The sequence below is a fragment of the Canis lupus genome, chromosome 11, assembly GCF_003254725.2.
Source record: "Canis lupus dingo isolate Sandy chromosome 11, ASM325472v2, whole genome shotgun sequence".
NCBI lineage: Eukaryota > Metazoa > Chordata > Mammalia > Carnivora > Canidae > Canis > Canis lupus.
In genome coordinates this window covers 51619693-51639432 of record NC_064253.1, presented here as the reverse complement: position 1 = coordinate 51639432, position 19740 = coordinate 51619693, and the positions used below count along the sequence as shown (strand labels likewise).

Below are 19740 nucleotides of genomic sequence, written 5' to 3'. Positions count from 1 at the left end.
AAGGGTTCTTACAAGAGGGAGGTAAGACCCAAGGCAGTTGTAAGACATGACAATGGAAGCAGGAGACTGGAGTGATCTGAGGAAGGGGCCACAAGCCAAGGTATGCTTGGCTTCTAGAACCTGGAAAAGGAAACCGCCTCCCTTCAAAGTGTCCAGAAGGAACCAGCCCTTATGACACCTTAACTTCAGCCCAGAAGATTCATTTTGGACTTCTGACCTCCAGAACTCTAAGAGGATAAATTTGCATTATCATTCAGTTTGTGGTAATTTGTTAAAGGCAGCAGCAATAGGAAATAAATACACCATCCTCCTGATTTAGGGAACAAAGCTGCCTTCCATATATTTTATTAGAAACATTTATTTAAAAAAAAAATTTTGAACCTTAAAAAGGAAGTGGTATAAAGGGTAGGAAAGGACAAAGTCTCCAGCTCCCCCTCAGATTCTTCTGGTTGGCTTCTCTCTGCATATTCTCCAAGTTCCAAGGCCTCTAGGCAACAGTCTCTGTGACCTCTGCTGGGTGATAGCTAACATTCCCTTTGGTCCCATTCCGGAGTCTGCACAACACAAAAGCCCAATCAGAAAGATGAGCTCATTTGCATCCAGCTAGGTGGGGCAGTGCCTGAGGAAGAGGATAAGTATACCTTCCCTGCTTTCTCATTTGCACAATGAAGGCGATGCTGGTGACAGCAAAGAGGAGGCCAAAAACCACGGCCAGGATGTCACCTGGAGGAAGAGGAGAGGCTGCCTCAAAGTGAAGAGGAGTCTGTAGGATTCCCTCAGCCTGCTTCAGTGTATCCCCCACCTCTGACCCCCAGATTCTCCAGCTGCCCTCAGTGTTAGAATCCAAAAGAGGTCAGCAAAGGGATGGGGGTGGATACACAAGGAGTAAGATAAGCACCTTTTTTTCTTACCTAAAAACAAAATAAAAGAGGCTGTTTGGGAAGGAAGAAGCTAAGAGAGTCCCGGAGCTTCATTCTAACCAACTTGCTCTGGGGACAACAGGAGTATCCCCTCCCCCTTGATCTGACACTGTCTTATTGGGGTTGGAGGTCTGTTCTTCAGAAAAGGAGAGTGGGTAGAGGTGGTCCTACCCCTGGGGCTAAATGATACCAAGGCGTCAGGAGCCAGAGAAGGGGCACAGACTCACCAGCACCAAGGCAGGAATTCAGGTGGACTGAAGAGAAAAAAGACACATTAGAACCAAGGGCTGTGACTACCAGTGACATGGGAGGATGAGGGACCTGGGGTGGGGGGGGGGGAGGGAACATGGCAATATGGGTCACCACAAAGCTGCACCTGGCTCAAAAGACCTGGGGCTGCTCTCCACTTGAGCAGGGAAGGAGGCCTCGATTATTCGCCCATTCAAAGGCTGTGTGGCTCGGAAGTTCAGCTGTAGCCGAGAGTCATCAGGTCCCCACAGGGAGCCAGAGAGGGTGTGGAGCTAGGGAGGTCAGTAGATAGTGGGAGTGGGCTCATGACAAGAAAATGAAAGAGTCACAGGCCTATTCACAGCCAGCACCCAGGGCTTCACCCGCTATGTCCCCCACTTCCCCCATATGGCCGCTTCCTCTGTTTATGCACCTTGATCTCATCCTTATACCCCTTTCCCCCACATCCCGTGTCGACACCATGCCCCAGCCCCACCTGCTTAGCACTCAGCCTCACTGTCTGGTTGAACACAGTCCAGATGACCCCCTGGGCACAGGGGGGTGTGGTTAGAGACCCCTCATAGCGGAAGTAGCGGCTGAGGTCAGAGGGCAGCAGCGCGGATACATCCAGTCCTGGGACCCAAGTCTCTGAGTCTGTGGAGAGGACCTATGCTGGAATCCCACCTAGATTGCTTCTCTCCAAAGCTTTGGGGTATAGGGGTACAACTTCATCTCCCAGAAGCCATGCTGATGCAACTTCCTGAGACCACCTCTTTCTTCACTGTGTCCCTTCCCATAACTCAGCACAAGACATAACTCATAAGAAAGTGCCATGAGTCTTCACAGAGTGAAAGAAGTTCTCCCTAGGTCCTCCCTGAGTCTTCATTCTTACTTTGCATACTATGATAACAAGCTACACTATGGATTTAAGCCCAAATGAATCAAAAGGGAAAATGAGCTGAATAGCTTGTAAACAAATATAGACATTTGAAACCATAAAAAACACACAAAAACTCAAAAGCACAGTTCCTCTAGTTCAGTAAAATGTAAGTAGAGTAGTGAGATTTAAAATAACTCAGATGGCTGAGAAGGGAAATATTCCCAACAAAAGTACAAATTTAAAATATTTGATGCTTATTAAGGAGAAATCGTTTTCAGAAATATTTTTGCTCCAGACTCAACCTCTGAAATTTCAAACACTTTTTTTTTTTTTGGTCTTGTTTTGTGTCTCATTGGTTTTTGTTTGATTTTGGGTTTTGTGGGGTTTGGGGTTTTTTTTGGGGGGGGTTAGGTGGGGTTTTTGTCTGTCTTGGTTTTGAGCCATAAAGCTTGTGGGCCTCTGCTCAGCTTTATAGTTATTGTCAAGGTCATAGTCAGTCATTTCACACATTGTTTCCCTTCCTGTGGGAGGGAGCTGATCATCCATTCTCACTCCTGAGACTTCCCAAGGACAGTTCTTTATGAACAAGGGTATTGAGGACAGTGGCCAGACCAACAAACTCACCTTCTTCAGTGATTTCTTCCAAATGTGACAGCAACTGCTCATAGGCACTGTTTTCTTCTGGACCCTCCTGGGAAATGACAGTACAAGACAGGTTCTTATAGGCATCTAGGGCTATGGCTGGAGGCCTGAAGGTGAGGTGGGCTTTGCATACTCCTCCCGTTTCTCAGCTCTGAGGATGCTGAGAGAACATAAAATCTTGTGTATTACTACTTGGTCGATTTACTCTAGCAGGTTACTGACCTAACCTGTTTGGTGGGCTGGTTTCAATGGCAAATTGGAGAAGCAGGAAGATGGGCCACTTGACTGTGACCTGGGTCCTGCTATCTTTTCCAGTCTCACTGATCCTACCTCCACATACACACTCATGGTCTCCCCACAGAAAACCATAATAACTTTGTATTCTCATTTCCTCTACATTCACCTTAAGAGTTCATGTGTTTGAGTTTTGGAGCAAGGACATCCTATCTCAGATGCCTTCTCTGAACTTTGTACTGTGAGGCTGGCGCTAGAGTCAGTTAGGCAGTGACTGAGCCTAGAAGGTATCTCCCCATCATCCCTGCATTTTACTAGTCTCTTCTAATCACTATGTAGGTAGCCCTGATTGTTACAGGTCCCAAAGAGGTCACTAAATATTTCTCTAGGCTTTACTGCATTTCACAGAGTGGAAATTATGAGTTATAGGAGTATTTAAGAAACTCCTCTTCCTCGTGTCCCTTCTGTTCCACCTGCCATTCCCTGAGTGTATCATAGTCCACATATAATGTTGGCTCTACATGGAATATCTCCCTTTCCTTCCCACTACTGCAGGCTTCAAGTCTGACCTCCGGGAACTTTCCTCTGACCACCTCTGCTCTGTATGTGCCCTCCGTATGTGCCTTTCATTGTCAGCTGCCTCCACCGGCTGTGGGCTCCTTAAGTCAAGGAGCCAGGGTTTCTGAGTCCTTTGTGTGGCTCAGTGCCTGGCTCACAGTGCGTGTTGGATGAATTAATGAGTGAATGAGGCCTGCCAGGTGCCAGGGTGAGTGTGTTAGGATGGGGTCTCCGGGGTCAAGCTACACTGAGCCCTGGGGCGTGGCGTGGGGAAGCAGGGAATAGGGGCGTCCAGCGCTGGTACCTGCAGAAAGGCGGCCAACACGGCCAGCCCCCCCGGGCGTCCCAAGGCCTCCTCAACTTTGGCAAATGCAGTGCTGATGTGAACCACGTGGATCTGGAGAGAAACGGAGGGTAGAAGAGGGCAAGACCCCCGGCCCAGCGTCCCCCTTGGCCTCGCCGCCGCACGCTCACCTCGGCTGGGAAACGGTGGCCGTCGACCGTGTGCTCCGAGCCCGGGCGGCCCGCGGCCCCCCAGTGCAGGTGCAACTGCAGGGCCCGGTACTCCCGCCCGGGGCCCAGGGCCATCTCCAGCCCCGGAGGCAGGGTCAGCTGCACTGCGAGGGAAGAGCCAGGTGAGCCAGGGGGTGGCGGGGTGGGGGTGGGGTCGGGGGTGTCTAACCGCCAGGCGCGAGCGTGGCGGGCGGGCCCCCGGCTCTCGGCCCCGGCGCGTCCCCCGACAGGCTCCGCCCCCCCGGGCGGCTCCGCGGCGAGACCCCCCTCACCGGTGTGGCCATTGTTGCGCAGGCGCAGTTCTGGGAGTGGCGGGAGCTCAAAGCCCAGGAGCTCCAGCGGGGGCAGCGCCGGGCTCAAGGCGGCGAGCTGGGGCCGGATATCTACGGGCGACTGGAAGCGGCCCGCGCAGGCTGGGGACACCTGGGGCCAGGGCGGGTCTCCTGGAGCGAGAGAGTGTGGACGGGAAGTCTGGTGACAAGATCAGGGCCGGTTAGGGAAGCGGGGTAGAAAAAGTGAGAGGGTGGAGTGAGAAGGCATCGGGCGGGAAATAGAGATCGGGGCTGGGGACCGAGAGGGCAGCGGGCCGTGCTGCGGACTGGCAGGCGGGTGCAGTGGGTGGGACGCCCGGGAACCAAAGTTCTGGGGGGTCAGGTCGGCAGAGCAGGGTGCCCAGGTTGGGTGTGCAGGGGGTGGGTGTCTCACCTCCATAGCGCCAATGACTGTGGTCATCCCCTGCATAAGTGAGAAGGACGGAAAGCCGATATTTAAGCCCAGTCCCTCCCCAGCGGCCAGAAGGAAGTGCGTTCCCCTCCTTGACAGGGGCATAGGGGGTAACGGGAATGCCTTACGTGGCCAGGTATAAAGCACAACAGACTGCAACCAAACATAACACCATAGCTTGGTAGATCAAAGATCCTACAGGCCCCAGAGATACCAGTTTGCAGCCTTGTCTTAGTCTGTAAAGTGGGGGGTGGGGTGGGGAAAGGGGTTTGGTCCCCAGGCCCAAAACAATAGACCCTCTTCCCTTTCTCCCTGTCTCCAACTCCCTTCCCAAGGTTCTTCATTTCTGAGTCTCCTGGTTTCTCAGTCAAAAAACCAGGTTCCCCTACTTACTATTCCTTCTTCCTAAGTCTCGCTTTCCTCATCTGTAGAATGGGGATGCGGTGATCTCTACAAGCCCTCCTGGCTCTTCCATTGCTACCCACCCTGCTACCGTCTTTCTTCTCTCCCCTCATATTCTTTCTTCTCTCCTCATATCTCTTTCCATTTCCTTCATCTCTCTCTCCTCTCCAACCTCCGCCTTTCTTTTTCATCTCTTCCTGCTCACCTCTCTCCATCTGTGCTTTTTGGTCTCCTCACAGATCCCCTTCTAGCTCTGAAAGGGGGGAGGGGAGTGTTTAGTGGCATGAGATCCCAAGGGGATGGGAAAGGCTACTGTCAGTGTATAGGCTCCTTTCCTTCGCTGAATAATCCCTGCCTGGGCTAGGGTTGAGCACCTGGAGGACAAGCCTCCTGGAGCCTAGACTTGGAGGGCTGATGACCACTTACCTTTGTTGTGCCTGTGGGCATTATTCTGGGAGCCTGGGGTGTCCCTGGGCGCCTCAACAGTAGGTAGATCCTCTAACTTCAGAGAGTCCTCTTTTCCTGGTTCAGTCTTCATTCCAGATGGGTCCTCCTCTCCAGGTGGGTCTTCCTCTCCAGGTGGATCCTCCTCTCCAGGCGGGTCCTCCTCTCCATGTGGATCCTCTTCACTGGGTAGGTTTTCCTCATCCAATTGATCATCCTCTCCAGATGAATCTCCTCCCAACCCGGGTGTCCCCTGTATCCGGGACAGGCTCTGGGGATGGACAGGAACCAGGAGTGGCAGGATCAGCAGCAGTTGCACACCAGGGCCCAGAGAAGGGGCTGGGATCAACAGAGGGAGCCAGGGACTGGGGCACAGGGGAGCCATGCGGCTGACTGTGGGGTGTCCCAGACACGGTGTGTACGGGCTGTACGTGCATTGGAAACAGGAGCTGGGTGGGGGAGGAGCAAGCCTGGAGGGGAGCAGGCTGACTCACAGAGGGCCCTTTTGTAGAGATGGAGCCAAAGTCCCGTGGGTCTGCCTGGCCCTGTGCCCCTTCCCCGATACCAAAGCCTGGATGGGGGTGGGTGTGAGAGGCAGGTATATGCACAGGCAGGAGGTTATCAGGGTCATAGGCTCAGCCTGGAACCCAAGGCACCACCTGGCACTACACAGGCTCTCCCTGGCACCACCCAGCTGCTCACCAGCCAGCCTCAGCTAACCCTGGCCTGCTTCCCAGCCCCAGGCAGAGAAGGGGAAAGACAGGGAGCTGGGGCCCGCACAGCCTCTGGCTGAGAGGGAAGCAGCCCATGAATATATCCCTGGCCGAGCCACAGACCAGATAAAGGGGTAGGACAAGCTGCTGGGGAAGCCTGGGAGTGGGTGGACAGATAGGTAGATGGGAGGCAAATCTGAGTATAAATGAAAAACTGAGTGTATATAGGAGAGGAACGGTGATGTTTTAAAGTAAATTTATTTTTCATCATGTTACACCTCTTCTCAAAAACCTTCATTGGCTTCCACCTGCCCATCTTCTTCCTGTAGTTGACTAGAGCTTGTTGGGGGAGCTGCTTCCTACTGTTCTCCCTCATACTCCAGCCAAATTAAAGTATTAATTTTTCCCCCAGACCTTTAACCCCCTTTGTTCATCTAGTTCTCACTGCTGGGAATACCATTCAGTCTTATATTTAACAAATATTTATTTAGCATCTACTATGTCCAGCATTAGACTATGGACTAAAGGTATAGAAATGAATAAGACACAGTCCCTGTCCTAAGGATCTCACTGTCTAGTGAGTGAGGGCAAACACTATCACAATATTCAGGGGAAAGAGATTAATTCTGCCTAAGAAAGTAATACAGAAGTAGGCAAAATATGATCAGGGCTTTGAAAAAGAAGCAGTTCAATTGCTAAAAACAAGGTGGAGAATGGGATTTTGTGCAAAGGAAAGGCATCAGATATCTTGTGCAGGAGAATGACGGAATCCAATTCTCATATTAGGTTGTGCTGAGGGCTGGGGGAGAGCAGGGGCAAGGAGAAGAGTGAAAGGACCCCAAGAATGGACTTGGGGTTCCCAGTATGCCTGTTCATTTGAGAAACATTTATTGAGCCTCCTCCAACCCTCCAAGAACTGTTCTAAGCCATAGGGATGCAGCATTGAACTAGAGGACAGCCTCTTCTGTTCTGTAGCTCACATTATAGTAAGGTCCCTATGGTTTCAACAAACCAGAAGAAAGTAAGACCATCTCAGGAAGTTCCTAGCTGGGGCTAACATTCAGTAGATATGCACCCATATGGTTGTATGGATTGGAGAAATATATTGAAGTATTTCTAATTTTGTTGAGAACTAGCCCCTAGCTTCAGGGTGGCTCCTGCTACCTCACTCCTCCCCAGGAACTCTACTGATCTCTTATCTAAAGAGATAAATGCTTGGCAGAGCTGAGGCCCAAGGACCCCACTTGAATGCCCCAGCCAGCCTCCACTGTCATGAATGGGTACTTGTGTACCCACTACCCTGTTAATGATTTTTACTCTCTCTTCTGTCTAAATCCCTTGTATGGTTCAAGACTCAGCTCAAATGCCACCTCCTCCACTCTCTACCATGGAAGAGATTTCTGGTGCCGCTGAACCACCACAATTCTTTGCCTGCACTTGCTAATAACCTTGCCCACCATCCAACTTATATTATAGTGATTTATGACATTTTATCTGCTCTAATAGTCTTGAGCTCCATTAAGGGCAGGGTCCAGTATTTGATTAAGTCTTTTATTCACCAACCATTATTGAGCATTTATCTCTCTGCAGATCACCTTGCCAGGACTTGAGAAAAACCAAATTGACTGAATAACCAAACCTGCCCTCAGGGAGCTCATTGTCAATGACTTGTGTTTGTCAAACCACATCTGTTCCAAAAGCATGACGTCATGTATTTACGGCACCCCAAATTATCTGCCTTGTCAGGTTAACTGTCATACTTCATACCAAAACTTGCACAGAGCTGAATAAATGCTATCCTCCAGGGAGGCAGTCAGCCTAACAATCTAGGTTGCTATTTCTGGAGTCAAATTAAGAGCCATCCATGGAAATCTGATCCAGTGTGCAATGTAGAAGATCAGCTCATTGTCTGGGTCAGTGGTGATGTCAGCACCTTGGTTAGACACTGACATATGGAAGGTACATGGTAATATCTGAATCGGACAGACCTGGACAAGACAGAATATGGTAATGACTAATCTAGTTGAGGTGGAAGAGGTCATGGAAAGCACAGAAGACAGAAGCCCCACGCTAAGTGGAGTCTGGAGTCTGTATGTGCAGAGATCTTTCTCCAAGATCCATCCTAGCTTTACTTCATTTTCCCTCTTTCCAAGTATTCTTCCTATTTCCATCGTTTTCCTTTTTAGGTCTCTGTCAGGATCCCCTGGTACACTTCTCTGCAGTGCTCTATTATGTCCACACATCTGCCTGCCATCTCACTTGCTTTTAGTATTTCAGAGCCCAGATCTGTGTCTATGTGCAGGTGTCTCTGTTTCAGTCTTTTAATTTTCCAAACGCCATTCTCCATGGTGCTCTTTCATAAGTGCTCTGTTTCTGTGTGTGTGTGTTTCTGGTCTGGGTGGGGAATAGAGACTCTGACCCTGGGTCTTGCCTTTGCAGCTGGGAGCCTGCCAAACTCTAAAACAGGTTTGAGTTCCCAGAGTCTTGTTCCCTGACCTTCCCCAGGTTGGGACATGGTGTCCTCAGGACCAACTGACTGGGGCACACCCTGCCTAATGCATCACCTCTGTGGCGTTTATAGCCAACTCTTTGGTCATTAGAGTCTGTGTCTTCAGGCATTTAGGGCCATGTTTCTGCTCATCCCAGGGCTGCAGAAGAGACTCATGGTGATACTGACTACTATGGGATTATGTGCCCCCTTCCACCCTTGAACCCTTAGTGTGGACTGCCCCACATTCACTTGAGACAGTATAACCAGTTGGCCTACAAGGTTATCACCAGTTTCCTTGTAACCTGAGTCCAAGGTACAGTCTCACCCAAACTTTCTCTTTCCACCTCCAACTCTCCATATTGTTTTTCCCTGATCTAAGTCCAGCATTTCTCCTTAGAATTCTTAGAATGTCAGAGAGCTAGAGGGGCTTCAGAACCCTATCAGTACTCTGGTTCTTGTCTTGGGGTCCAAATTCTTAGGAGTTCACTGTGGTAGGAATGCAAGGCCTGAAGGTTTCTTAACATTTTGGTGTTTAATAGTATTTTTTTTCCTAATTAAACAGTAATGCATTCATGCTTAAGCACAAAACTTGAGAAAAGCAGAAAAACATAAGGAAAATTTAAAAAGCACTGTATTTGTCCCAATCACCCTTTTAACCTCAGTGATCTTGTGCCTGGCCTGGATTAGGTGCTTAAAAAAAATATTTGTAGAGTGCATTAACTTCAATCCCATCACCCAGAGATAACAACCACAACCTCTTGATTGTTTATCCTTCCAGTCCTATGTATGCTATACATAAATGGGATCATATTGTACAAACATCTTTGTTAGCCTTGCTTTTTTTGGTCTTGGCAATATATTTTGTGTGTTTTTCCATATTGATAGGGTTTTTTTTTACATAATTTTTAATGCTTTCATATTATTCCTTCAAATAGCTGTACCATAACTTTCCTAGCCCATTCTCTACCACTGGACATTTAGATGGTTTCCAGTTTCCTATTGTTACAAACATCACGTACAATCCATCCTGATATATATATTTTTGTCCACATATCTATTTCTTTGGATGCATCCCTAAAAATGGAATTGCTAGGATAAGAGTAAGCACATTTTAAGACTTCTCATACATACTGACAAAATGGCACTGCCAATTTACCCTCCAGGACTACTACCAATTTTTCGAAAGACCTAAGGAGGATCAGGTCCGTTTATCTTTGGGTAGCACAGACTAATCGACTCCAAGCTTTAGCCTTTGACCAGAATTACAGCAATTCCAACCCCCCCCCCCCCACGTTAGTTATTGACGTTTGCTGACCAGATGCTAATTGGCTGTCAGGTTTGGGATCAGTATGAAAAGAGAAAACGGCTTAGTAACGTAAAACCTATTGACTTCTGTCTGAGGGCCAAAATATTTCAAACCTTGTGACTTGTGAGGTTTCCTAGTAGTGAAAGCAGTGGGGACAATTGTGCCCCAGAGTTTGGCGCTGGCCCAGGACAAAATACATACCATAATGATTGACCCCTTCCTAATTTTACACCTGGGACACTGAGGCCCCCTGGTGTCTGCACTCCCAAATCTCCTGACTCGAGGTCCAGACGGCTGCCCCAACTTCGCTCCACGCCACAGGGGGACTTAACCCCTCCTGCCCCGCTCGACGTTGCCTGAGCCGGCCTCGCGCCCCGACAGCGCCGCCCTGGCGGCGGGGCGAGGCCTTAACGGCGGAGACTCGGTGCGGGTCGGCGGGCCCCGGCGCACGCTCCGGCCTGCGTTCAGCCTCCCGGCGCCAGGGGGCGCACTCCTCCCGCCGGCCCCGCCCCCGGAGCGGTTGGGATTTGAATCTCCGGCGGGCCGCGGCCGGAAGCCTGGTCAGCTGGGCATGGAGACGTCGGGCGCCGGCGGACGGTGCCCGGTGCAAGAGCAGCGTGCCCGCTGGGAGCGGAAGCGCACCTGCACTGCCCGGGAGCTGCTGCAGACCGAGCGGCGCTACCAGGAACAGCTGGGGCTGGTGGCCACGGTGCGGCGGCGCTCGCCCTCCCGTATGGGGCGGGGACCCCAGGGGACGGGAGGGTCTCTGCGAGGTCGGGGACCGCGCCGCGCGGGCCTGGGGCTGTCCGCCAGCACGGAGAGCGCGCAGGCGTTCCGCAGTTCCTGGCGGCGCGGCGTCCGCGCTCTCCCTGCAGCCTGGGTAGCGGCGTTCTCCTCCTGCAGTACTTCGTGGGGATTCTGAGAGCCAAGGGCACCCTGCGAGCGGCCGAGCGCCACGCCCTGTTTGGGCCCTGGGAGCTCATTTACGGCGCCAGCCAGTGAGTAGAAGGGGCGCGGGGTCAGGGGAGGCAGGGCCCTGCTCTCTGGCGGTGCTCGAGCTTGGAGTGGGGGGACCCAGACTCCTGTGCGGAGCCTGCCAGTTACCTCACCTGTGGTCTTGGCCCAGTGCCTTCACCTGCCTCAGTTTTCATCTGTAAAATGGGGGTAATAGCACTACCTTCAGGGCAAGGTTATGAGAATTAAATGAGCTGGTGCTTGGGTAGTTGTTGGACCGGTCTTTGTCCTCACCCACGCAGAGACCTGCTTCCCTACCTTGAAGGAGGGCACTGGGGACAGGGGCTGGAAAGCTTCTGCCCTCACCTTGAGCTCTACACCCAGTTCGCTGCCAACGCAGAGAAGTCGCGGACCACCCTGCAGGTAACCTGGAGATAATCTCGAGTGCTTCCCCTCTTGCCCTGTGCATTGCCCCTTCCTCTAGTGATCCACACTTCATACTGTTGCCACATGCATAGCACCCTGTGGGTCCCCCGCTCATCTGTGCTGAGTTCACTGTCGGGGTTCTCTCAAGAGCACACAGCTTACAGAGGGCTGAGCATGTGTACACAGAGAGTGGCTTCTCTCTCTGTGGCTGCCAACCCTTTCCCCGTCACTCCAGGAGCAACTAAAGAAGAACAAACGTTTCCGGAGGTTTGTGCGACTTCAGGAAGGCCGCCCTGAGTTTGGGAGCCTTCGTCTTCAGGACCTGCTCCCTCTGCCTCTGCAGAGACTCCAGCAGTGAGTAAACTCACCTGGCCTCAGCCAGCTTCTCTTTTCTGAGTCTATAGGATTGCCACTCTCAGCTTTGTGGGGTTTATGGCTTCTGTCCCATTGCCTCTCTCCTGGGACAAACTGCTCCTAAAAAGCCTCTTGCAAGGTTAAGTGTGAACCCACTGGAGTAGCTGGGGTCTGTAGCCTCAGGCCCTTAGCTAGGAATGTCGAACTCTGCATTGCAGTGAGGGGGGGGGGGCAGTAATAGAGCTAGTGACAAGCACGGTGCGTGGGAGAGTTTGTTGAGATGAGAGATCCGCCTAGCTTAGGTTTCTGTTGGGGGGGGGGGAGGGATGTTAAGGAGCCTGCAGTCAGGTTGCTGACTCTGCAGTGTGGGGTGGAAGAGGGCCATGTGGTGTGAGCCCAAGTTCTGAGTCTCAGATGAAAGAGGAGGGGGACACAATCAGAAGCAGAGCCTTCCTGGCTTTGCAACTGAAGTATGTGTGGGGAGCGTTCTGTATGTCAGGCGGAGGGAATGCTGCCCAGCTCTGCTTTCCGCTTGTGGACTTCCAGCGGTCTAATTCCAGGTATGAGAATCTTGTCATGGCTTTGGCTGAAAATACAGTTCCTAGCAGCCCTGACCACCAGCAGCTCACACGTACGTTCTCGCTCCCTGAAACACTGAGGAGAGGCTGCCTCCCCTGCGTCCCTTTTTGAATCTGACCTCCAGCAAGGTCTGGTGTGTCTCTGTCTTCCACCCTCACCCTGGTCCCCTCCAGAATAGCCTGTCACCACCCTCAGTCAGCCAAAGTCCAAGCTGTGCTGGGAGGGAGGCGGGGGATGTTGTTCCAGGGGCTGCCCGGCTGATAAGTGAGACTGCCCAGAGAGTCCACAGCATTGGTCAGAGACAGAGGAATGACCAGCACCTCCGGCGCATTCAGGCTTTGCTCAGCGGCCGCCAGGCAAAAGGACTCACCTCAGGTAGTCTGCACACTCTCCTCCTCTCCCCCTGCCCCCTCACCCCCACCCCGTCCTCAAACTGCTCTTTTCGGGCCCTCCTTTTTCTCTATTGCCAGCACATGCGCCCCATTTCCTCAGCCTCCCCTTCCTTCTGTTCCCGTGGCTCCTGGTCCTGGAGCTGCCCCAGAATAACAGCTCTCCCACCCCCCCCCAGGTCGCTGGTTCCTGCGCCAGGGCTGGCTGTTGGTAGTGCCTCCCCGTGGGGAGCCTCGGCCCCGAATGTTCTTCCTCTTCTCTGATGTGCTCCTCATGGCCAAACCTCGACCCCCACTGCACCTGCTGCAGAGTGGCACCTTTGCCTGCCGTGCCCTCTATCCCATGGCCCAGTGTCAACTCCACAGGGTCTTTGGCCACTCAGGAGGCCCCTGTGGTGGACTGCTCAGTGTGAGTCATAGGTGGGAGCCCTAGGTAAGGTAGGAGAGGCTCAAAATAGATCTCAAATGCCTGTGTACCCATGTATCTCCTTGGCCTCCTTCAGAGGAACTAAGCCACCTGCACTGAGATAGCAGGGGGCCTGGGGTTTGTTCCTGCCTAATTCTCACATCAGCCCTGAATTCCCTCCATGGAAACAGCAAGGGCTTCAGCTTTAGCCTGGACCTTTCTGAGCCATGCACTAAGAGGTGATTTCTTCCTAGCTGTCCTTTCCCCACGAGAAGCTACTGCTTATGTGCACTGACCAGGAGGAGCTGTTGCACTGGCACCACAGTTTGACTTTGGCCATCAGGTGAGTTCCCTCAGGAAGAATGCTGTGAAGAGGCCCGTGGGTGAGAAGGGAGCAGTTTAATCCTGTCTCAGGTGTTACATCTGCTGGGCCACTCCACCCCCAATACCAGAGGTGATTTTGTCTGAGTAGAGTGCTCTTGCCAGTGCCTAAACGGACTGTCTTCTCTCCACAGCAGTCAGAAGAACTAGAAGAATCTTAAAATTCCAGAACCCAGGATACTTGAGGGGTAGGTCAAAGTCAAGAGTACAGAGAAATCTCCACCACTAACTAAACGAAACAGATCCTTCATGGTGTTGAGAAGGGTCATTTCATGTTTGCCTGGGACCAAGCCATGGCAGCCCATGTGACCAGCCCCTGAGAATCAGGAAACCGAGTCTGACCCCGCGGAAGCTCTGCTGAACCAGCCCCTCCAACACAGATGAGGGGATTCAGGACTGGTCACCTCGGTGCTGGCTCTATGGCTGATTGTTTATCAAGACTGCACCTTTGTAAACGTGGATGTTTTTATGTTATATGCATTTTCTATAATTTATTTTTCCATTGGATTTTAGTAAAATGTTTTTTTTTTTCTTCCCCTTTTTGGAAAGGCTTTTCTGTCTCAGCTCTACGATATGAGGAGAGGTTTTTGTGCCCTGAAGGCTGGCATGATGGTGGCCTCAGGAGTACAAGGAAAAGAGCTGGAGCTCCCTCTATCTCTCAGCTCTCACACTGGAAGGTGGCCTCTTTTTATCCTAATAAGGGAAGCTTTTCAAGAAGGCCCAGTTGTTCTTGGGCACCTAGTATGGGTGTGTGTATGACCAGTTGGAATGAAAAAGCACACAGGACTATCCAGTCACAAGAACAGACTCTGTTTTACTAAACCTCCAGCTGTCATTTCTCCTTGGCGGGGGCTGTGCCTGCAGTCCTTCCCACAGCCTTGCTGCATCTTCTCCTTAGCCCCTGCTCCACTTCCCAGGGAGTAGCTAGATTTCTTGTCTCTGTGCTCCAGTTTAAGGGCTCCTCCCAGGCCTGACTGTCACCAGCCTCCTCCTCCTCCTCCTCTATACATGAGTCCTCAGGAAAGGGCATGCTGGCCTCTGTGACGGGAAAGATCAGGGATATTCCTATCTCAGAGACAGTCTCTACCCCCACCCGACTCTCTCCTCCCAACCCTTTACCTGGTTCTGGAACGTCCACACCCTTGTTTGGCTTGCTCTCTTGTAACAGCTGGTGGATGGTCTGAAGCTTCATGTTCAGAAGCTCCTGCTGGGCTCCAGCCAGGGTAGTCACACTGTAGAAATACCTACTCAGCAGCTACCTAATCTCTGTCCCCCACTCTTCCACCTATCACAAGTTCCCCTGGCCACAGGGTCATTGCTCTTACCGCTCAAAAAGGGGGTCCAGCTGGGCCATCAGATTGTTCAGGTGCTGCTCTGTCTGGGCCAGCTGTTGTGTCAGCTGGGCCAGCTGTTGCTCTGGGGGTGAAGGAGAAAAGGAGAGCAATGGTTATTTATACCTTCTGCTGCCCCCCTGACCCCCTACCAAACACAGACTTGTGCAAAACCTACCTGACTGCAATGATTCCTTCTTGCCTGCCTCCTCTTGGAGAACTGCAGCCTCATCTTTCCCCTGCTGTAGAAAGAGAGGGCTAGACTGCAACAAGCTTCCCCATCACCTCAGTCTCCAAGCCAGTGAGAGGGGGAGGAGGAGAATTTCAATTAGAGAAAGCTATGGAGTTTTTACTTCAGAGAATCAAAATTACATCTAGTCTAGCTCCTCACCTGGGACCTGAAGCAACATGTCACTATGCCCCACATATATGGTCATTCAGTCTAATGAAATACTCCCAGGAATGAGCAGCTCTCCAGTTTGATAAAGCTCTGGCTGTTGGTTTGTATACAAAGCCAAAATTTTTCCTTTGTACACCTTCTATGTTGCCTTCCAAAGATCTTTTCAACGTGATAGCCACTCAGGAATTTGAAGATGATAGTCCTTGCTCACTCCCCTTCTCCATGTCTCCTCTGGTTTAATATTACCAATTTTATTCAGTGAGTGCTCATTTGACATGGTTTTCTCTGGTCAAAGCAATGCCTGTTCCTTGCATTGACTGGGGAAGTGGGTTGTCACCATACACAAGTGAACTTTATTATTCAACTACTAAACCGCTAAATTAAGTTTCTTCCAGATAGTATGGGGGTCCACAAATAGAGTTTATTATCGATTCTCTTTAAACTTCACCATCAAATCTAGTCCCTCATCCTAACTTGTCAAGTCTATTTGGAATCATGATTAGCTCTCCCTTTTAATTTCATATCTCCAAATTGGTTCAGCCTTGTGTTTCCCAATGCAAATAAGTAGTCGGGCCAGGGTTGAAGACAGCCGTGGAAGGTATCACTTTCCATTTCAATCATTTCGATACACTAAAATGTACTGTCAGTTTGTATCTCAAGGCCTCCTTTCTAAGAACATAAGACAGGTGCCTTGAATACTGTGGCCATAGCAATCAACAGTGTATCAAGACTGGAATCTTACCAGGAGCCACACTTATGTAACACGGACACTTACTTGCCGGGTTTAAGTCCCAGCCCTACCAGTTACTACTAGGTCTGCGTGAGTCATTTGAGCAAATGACTTAACTTCTTCATTGGACTGTTGGGAGCATTAAATGTGGTGGTCATTATTTGTTGACAGTTTACCAACGGCTCTTCACAGCTGCTACCTCGCTGGATGCTCAAAATAACCCCCTAGTGTTGGAGAGTCAAGAACTACTACGGTCTTCGTTTTTACAGACCGACGGAAGAGATGTGTCTTGTTCACGGTACCATAGCGCCCCCATGGGAGATTGAGGCCCGGGGCATCCCCACCCCTGGTCGTCCCGCACCTGCAAACACTTGTACAGCACAAAAGCCACGACAGCTGCGGTGTACAGCGCCCCCAAAGGCAGAGCTCCCGCCCTGGCCCGTTCGCGCTGGTCCTTGGGCGGCGACGGCCGCCGCGGTTCCTTGGCCTCCGGGCCGACCTGGGCGGGGTCCCCTGCGGAGGACGGCAGAGGCGGGTCAGCAGAGCGGGGGCCTGGGACCCTGGGGCAGTCCTAGCCTCCCTCCAGCAGCCCTCGCTGATACCTGGCTGTGCCCGGAGGTCGGGGCTGGGGCGGTCTCCGAGGACCCCGGGCAGTGCCGACACAAGTAGCAGCCCCAGCAAACCTGCGAGCCAGAACGAGCCCGCCATGGCGGACCACAGAATGAAGGCCCCGGCGGCGCCAAGGTTGGCCGGGAGCCCCAGTGCGCATGCGCACGCGGGGCGGCGCGTGGGTCCCGCTCCAGGACGCGCTGGGAGGTCACGCCCATTTGGTGTGTGGGCGGGGCAGCTTATTAGCATAGGACTTGGGCCCAACTTTCTTAAATGAAATCATTTCTTATCTATTTAGGGATCCTATTAGCCAGAATGCTTCTAGAAGCCTATAACCTTATAAAATTGTGCTGGAACACGGATTTGATTTTTCATGTCACTAACCTATTCACCCTAATCAAAAAATGGGTACTCTCTTGGACCTTAAAAGTGCAGCACATGCACAGGCTCCCGCAGCGCGTGCTGAAGGCCTGTTTCCTAGGCTACAGACGGAGGACTTGTTCCTTATTTGCGCCTAGGGGAAAGTCCCCGGACCCTTGGCAGAGAGTGCCGCGTGCGCGTGCACGCTGACTTTCCCTGCTTTGCACTGTAACGTCCGCCAAGAAGCGATCCGTTTGCCGCGGGGAGCCGAGCGGCGTGTGGCGGGGCGTCGTCCGTCAACTCTATCTAGTTACGCAGGCAGCGCGCCTGGTGCGCGCCAACCACACGGGGCTCATTCTCAGCGCGGCTGATTTTTAGCGAAGGCCGTCGGGCCCGTGTGCGGCTCCTGCGTAGCCGTTCGGAACATGAAGTGCAGTCAGTCCTTCCCATGCTCGTAGGCGGACTAATTCACCGCTGAACTCTTCTCTCTCGTGGCTTAACACACTTTATCCTTTTTTTTCAGTTCCCTCTTCCAACAATGGCTTCCTCTTCCCCACCCTCTCCAATCCGCAAATGCCTGTAGTAGCCACCATTCATTGCGTAGCATGGCACACAGTAGAATACGGACTGGTATCTGAATCTAGAATACTGGACTGGCCTAGAATCTTGCTCCAGTACTCGAAAGCTAAATGACTTTGGGCAACTTACTTAATTTTTCTGTTTGCCTCAGTTTCCACTTTGAGAAATGGAGGTAATGATAATATGAATGTCCCTCAGAGCTGTTATGATTAAGTGGGATAATACAAATAAGGTGCTTAGAATCATGCCTACCTACTAGTGATTTTTACCTTGGGGCACTTGAATTTTTAACTCTCTTAAGCACCTTCCACTTTTTTTTTTTTTTTTTTTAGCACCTTCCACTTCTATTTCCTTTCTGTACAGTTAACGTCTACACACCCTTCAGATCTCAGGGGTTTCCTTTTTCAGAGCCCTTAACTTCTAATTTATTCATTGGTGCAGCTTTGTACTTTCTTTAAACCACCATCATATGTCAATTTTATATCAATAAAACTGGGGGAAAATCCACTTCAGTCCATTCCAGTTCATTAAAAATCAATTAATCCATTAAGATTCATTATAAAAAGAAAATATCACTAAACTGTAAATTGCAGGGGAGCAGGGGCCATATTTCTTTTATCATTTTATTGCTACAGCTTAGCACAGCACCTGGCGCTTGTTGAATGAACTACAACCCCACGGGTAAATGTGATTAAGCTTTTTTTTTTTTTTTTTTTTAACAAAAAAGATTTTATTTATTTATTTGAAAGAGAGAGAGCACAAGTGGTGGGGAGGACAGAGAGAAGCAGACTGCCCACTGAGGGACCTAGAAGATCATGAGCTGAGCTGAAGGCACTTAACTGATTGAACCACCCAGGTGCCTCCCCTAATTAAGCTCTTTTAAGGAATAAGGAAACAAAGGTTCAGGAAGGTTAAGTAAGTTCATCCAGTAAAAGGCAAGCCAGAGATTCCAAGGTTTTTCTGTCTCCCTATCAGGTGCTTCATTAGCACCCTACTCCCCAGCTCTACCTTTCATCACCAGGACTTCTCCAGGCAAACCGGGAGCGTTTCCCTGTGTTCCATGCTGCCTTTTAATTCTGGGACACACAGGGTCATCTTTCTAATTAGATCAAGGAAAGAAGCCATTTCCCACTCACATCTATCTCCAGAGCTTTGCACATTAGCAAGCAATCAGCAAATGTGACTTAAATGAACGAGGTACATGTGCACTAAATAAATGAATGAAATGGGAGTGTATCTTCTTGTTCTTCCAGAAATGGAGGGGGCAGGGCAGGGAGGAGAGACCCACACTCAGGGGAGTTGTCATAGTCTAGCCGACTCTCTAGAGGCAGCCTGGTTGCAGAGCAGTGTAGTCCAAACTTTGACCCTAAGCCAGTTGGCACAGTCAACATAAAGGAGAGGGTTCGGGCCAGGTATAATAGGATAAATGACTCTCAACTGACTGCTGCCTTTAGGGAATTTGGGTCCGCTATTGTCAGATAGTGGTCTAAGGAACTTGAAATCCTTCTTCCACATCCATAGCAGCCCATGTGATTGGGCTGTATCTGGGCAGGGCTCACTCTACTCCCTGAAGTGAACAAATGGCTCAGCTTCCCAGGATATACTGGGGTAGAGTTTTAATTCAACTAACTTTTGAGATCGGCATTGCTTAGGGACAGTTTGGATGAAGTGGGTTGGGAGGGGGAAATCTAAACTCCTCTATCCTCTAAATTCTTTTTTTTTTTTAAGATTTATTTATTTTTATTTATGATAGACAGAGAGAAAGAGGCAGAGACACAGGAGGAGGGAGAAGCAGGCTCCATGCAGAGCCTGACGCAGGACTTGATCCTGGGACTCCAGGATCGCGCCCTGGGCCAAAGGCAGGCGCCAAACCGCTGAGCCACCCAGGGATCCCCTCCCCTAAATTCTTATACCAGTAATAATAAAAATGATAATGGTCATCTTATCCCCTACAGTCAACCTTAGAGCATGGAGGGATCCCCGTTCCATTCCCCTTTGTAGCATGCTAAGTGAGGAATACATTCTCTCATGGTCTCAGAGTCCTAAGGCCTGGCTTCCTTGTCTCGTTGGTCCTGCCTCATGCTATTTTATCTTCTGGGAGTCTTCATGGGCTCACCTGCACAGTAGCACCATAATCTCAGGCCAGCCTGTCTCTTCTCTGGCCAAAGAAGGTGTAGGGCCAACGAGG

General features: G+C 50.9%; 3 protein-coding genes across 10 annotated transcripts; 1 reads left to right on the top strand and 2 right to left on the bottom strand.

The window, feature by feature from the left end:
* Positions 1 to 314: 314 nt before the first annotated feature.
* Positions 315 to 6015, bottom strand: CA9 (carbonic anhydrase 9). The gene is made up of 11 exons (XM_025432860.3): positions 5527 to 6015; positions 4681 to 4710; positions 4248 to 4418; positions 3937 to 4079; positions 3767 to 3859; positions 2653 to 2719; positions 1645 to 1802; positions 1297 to 1441; positions 1148 to 1174; positions 642 to 723; positions 315 to 554 (listed from the first exon to the last, which is right to left on the bottom strand). Exons 1-11 carry the CDS (start codon positions 5927 to 5929, stop codon positions 488 to 490), a joined length of 1386 nt encoding a protein of 461 aa, XP_025288645.1. The 5' UTR covers positions 5930 to 6015; the 3' UTR covers positions 315 to 487.
* A 4565-nt stretch (positions 6016 to 10580) lies between these two features.
* On the top strand, positions 10581 to 17350 carry ARHGEF39 (Rho guanine nucleotide exchange factor 39). Of its 5 annotated transcripts, none has more exons than XM_025432870.3 (10): positions 10581 to 10763; positions 10958 to 11052; positions 11311 to 11431; positions 11670 to 11788; positions 12349 to 12419; positions 12614 to 12742; positions 12936 to 13165; positions 13417 to 13505; positions 13681 to 13731; positions 16176 to 17350. In XM_025432870.3, the coding sequence occupies exons 1-9, from the start codon at positions 10626 to 10628 to the stop codon at positions 13691 to 13693; spliced, it is 1005 nt and encodes a 334-aa protein (XP_025288655.3). In that variant the 5' UTR covers positions 10581 to 10625; the 3' UTR covers positions 13694 to 13731; positions 16176 to 17350. The 5 variants fall into 5 exon arrangements, with proteins under 5 accessions (XP_025288655.3, XP_048972219.1, XP_025288654.3 ...); XM_049116262.1 differs by lacking the exon at positions 16176 to 17350 and adding an exon at positions 14093 to 14784 and having other exon boundaries at positions 13678 to 13731; XM_025432868.3 differs by having other exon boundaries at positions 10582 to 10763; positions 13678 to 13731.
* CCDC107 (coiled-coil domain containing 107) lies at positions 14338 to 16742 on the bottom strand. Of its 4 annotated transcripts, none has more exons than XM_025432878.3 (6): positions 16607 to 16742; positions 16366 to 16517; positions 15053 to 15116; positions 14869 to 14959; positions 14663 to 14787; positions 14338 to 14581 (listed from the first exon to the last, which is right to left on the bottom strand). In XM_025432878.3, the coding sequence occupies exons 1-6, from the start codon at positions 16710 to 16712 to the stop codon at positions 14376 to 14378; spliced, it is 744 nt and encodes a 247-aa protein (XP_025288663.1). In that variant the 5' UTR covers positions 16713 to 16742; the 3' UTR covers positions 14338 to 14375. The 4 variants fall into 4 exon arrangements, with proteins under 4 accessions (XP_025288663.1, XP_025288665.1, XP_025288664.1 ...); XM_025432880.3 differs by having other exon boundaries at positions 14663 to 14775; XM_025432879.3 differs by having other exon boundaries at positions 15053 to 15113.
* Positions 17351 to 19740: the final 2390 nt, after the last annotated feature.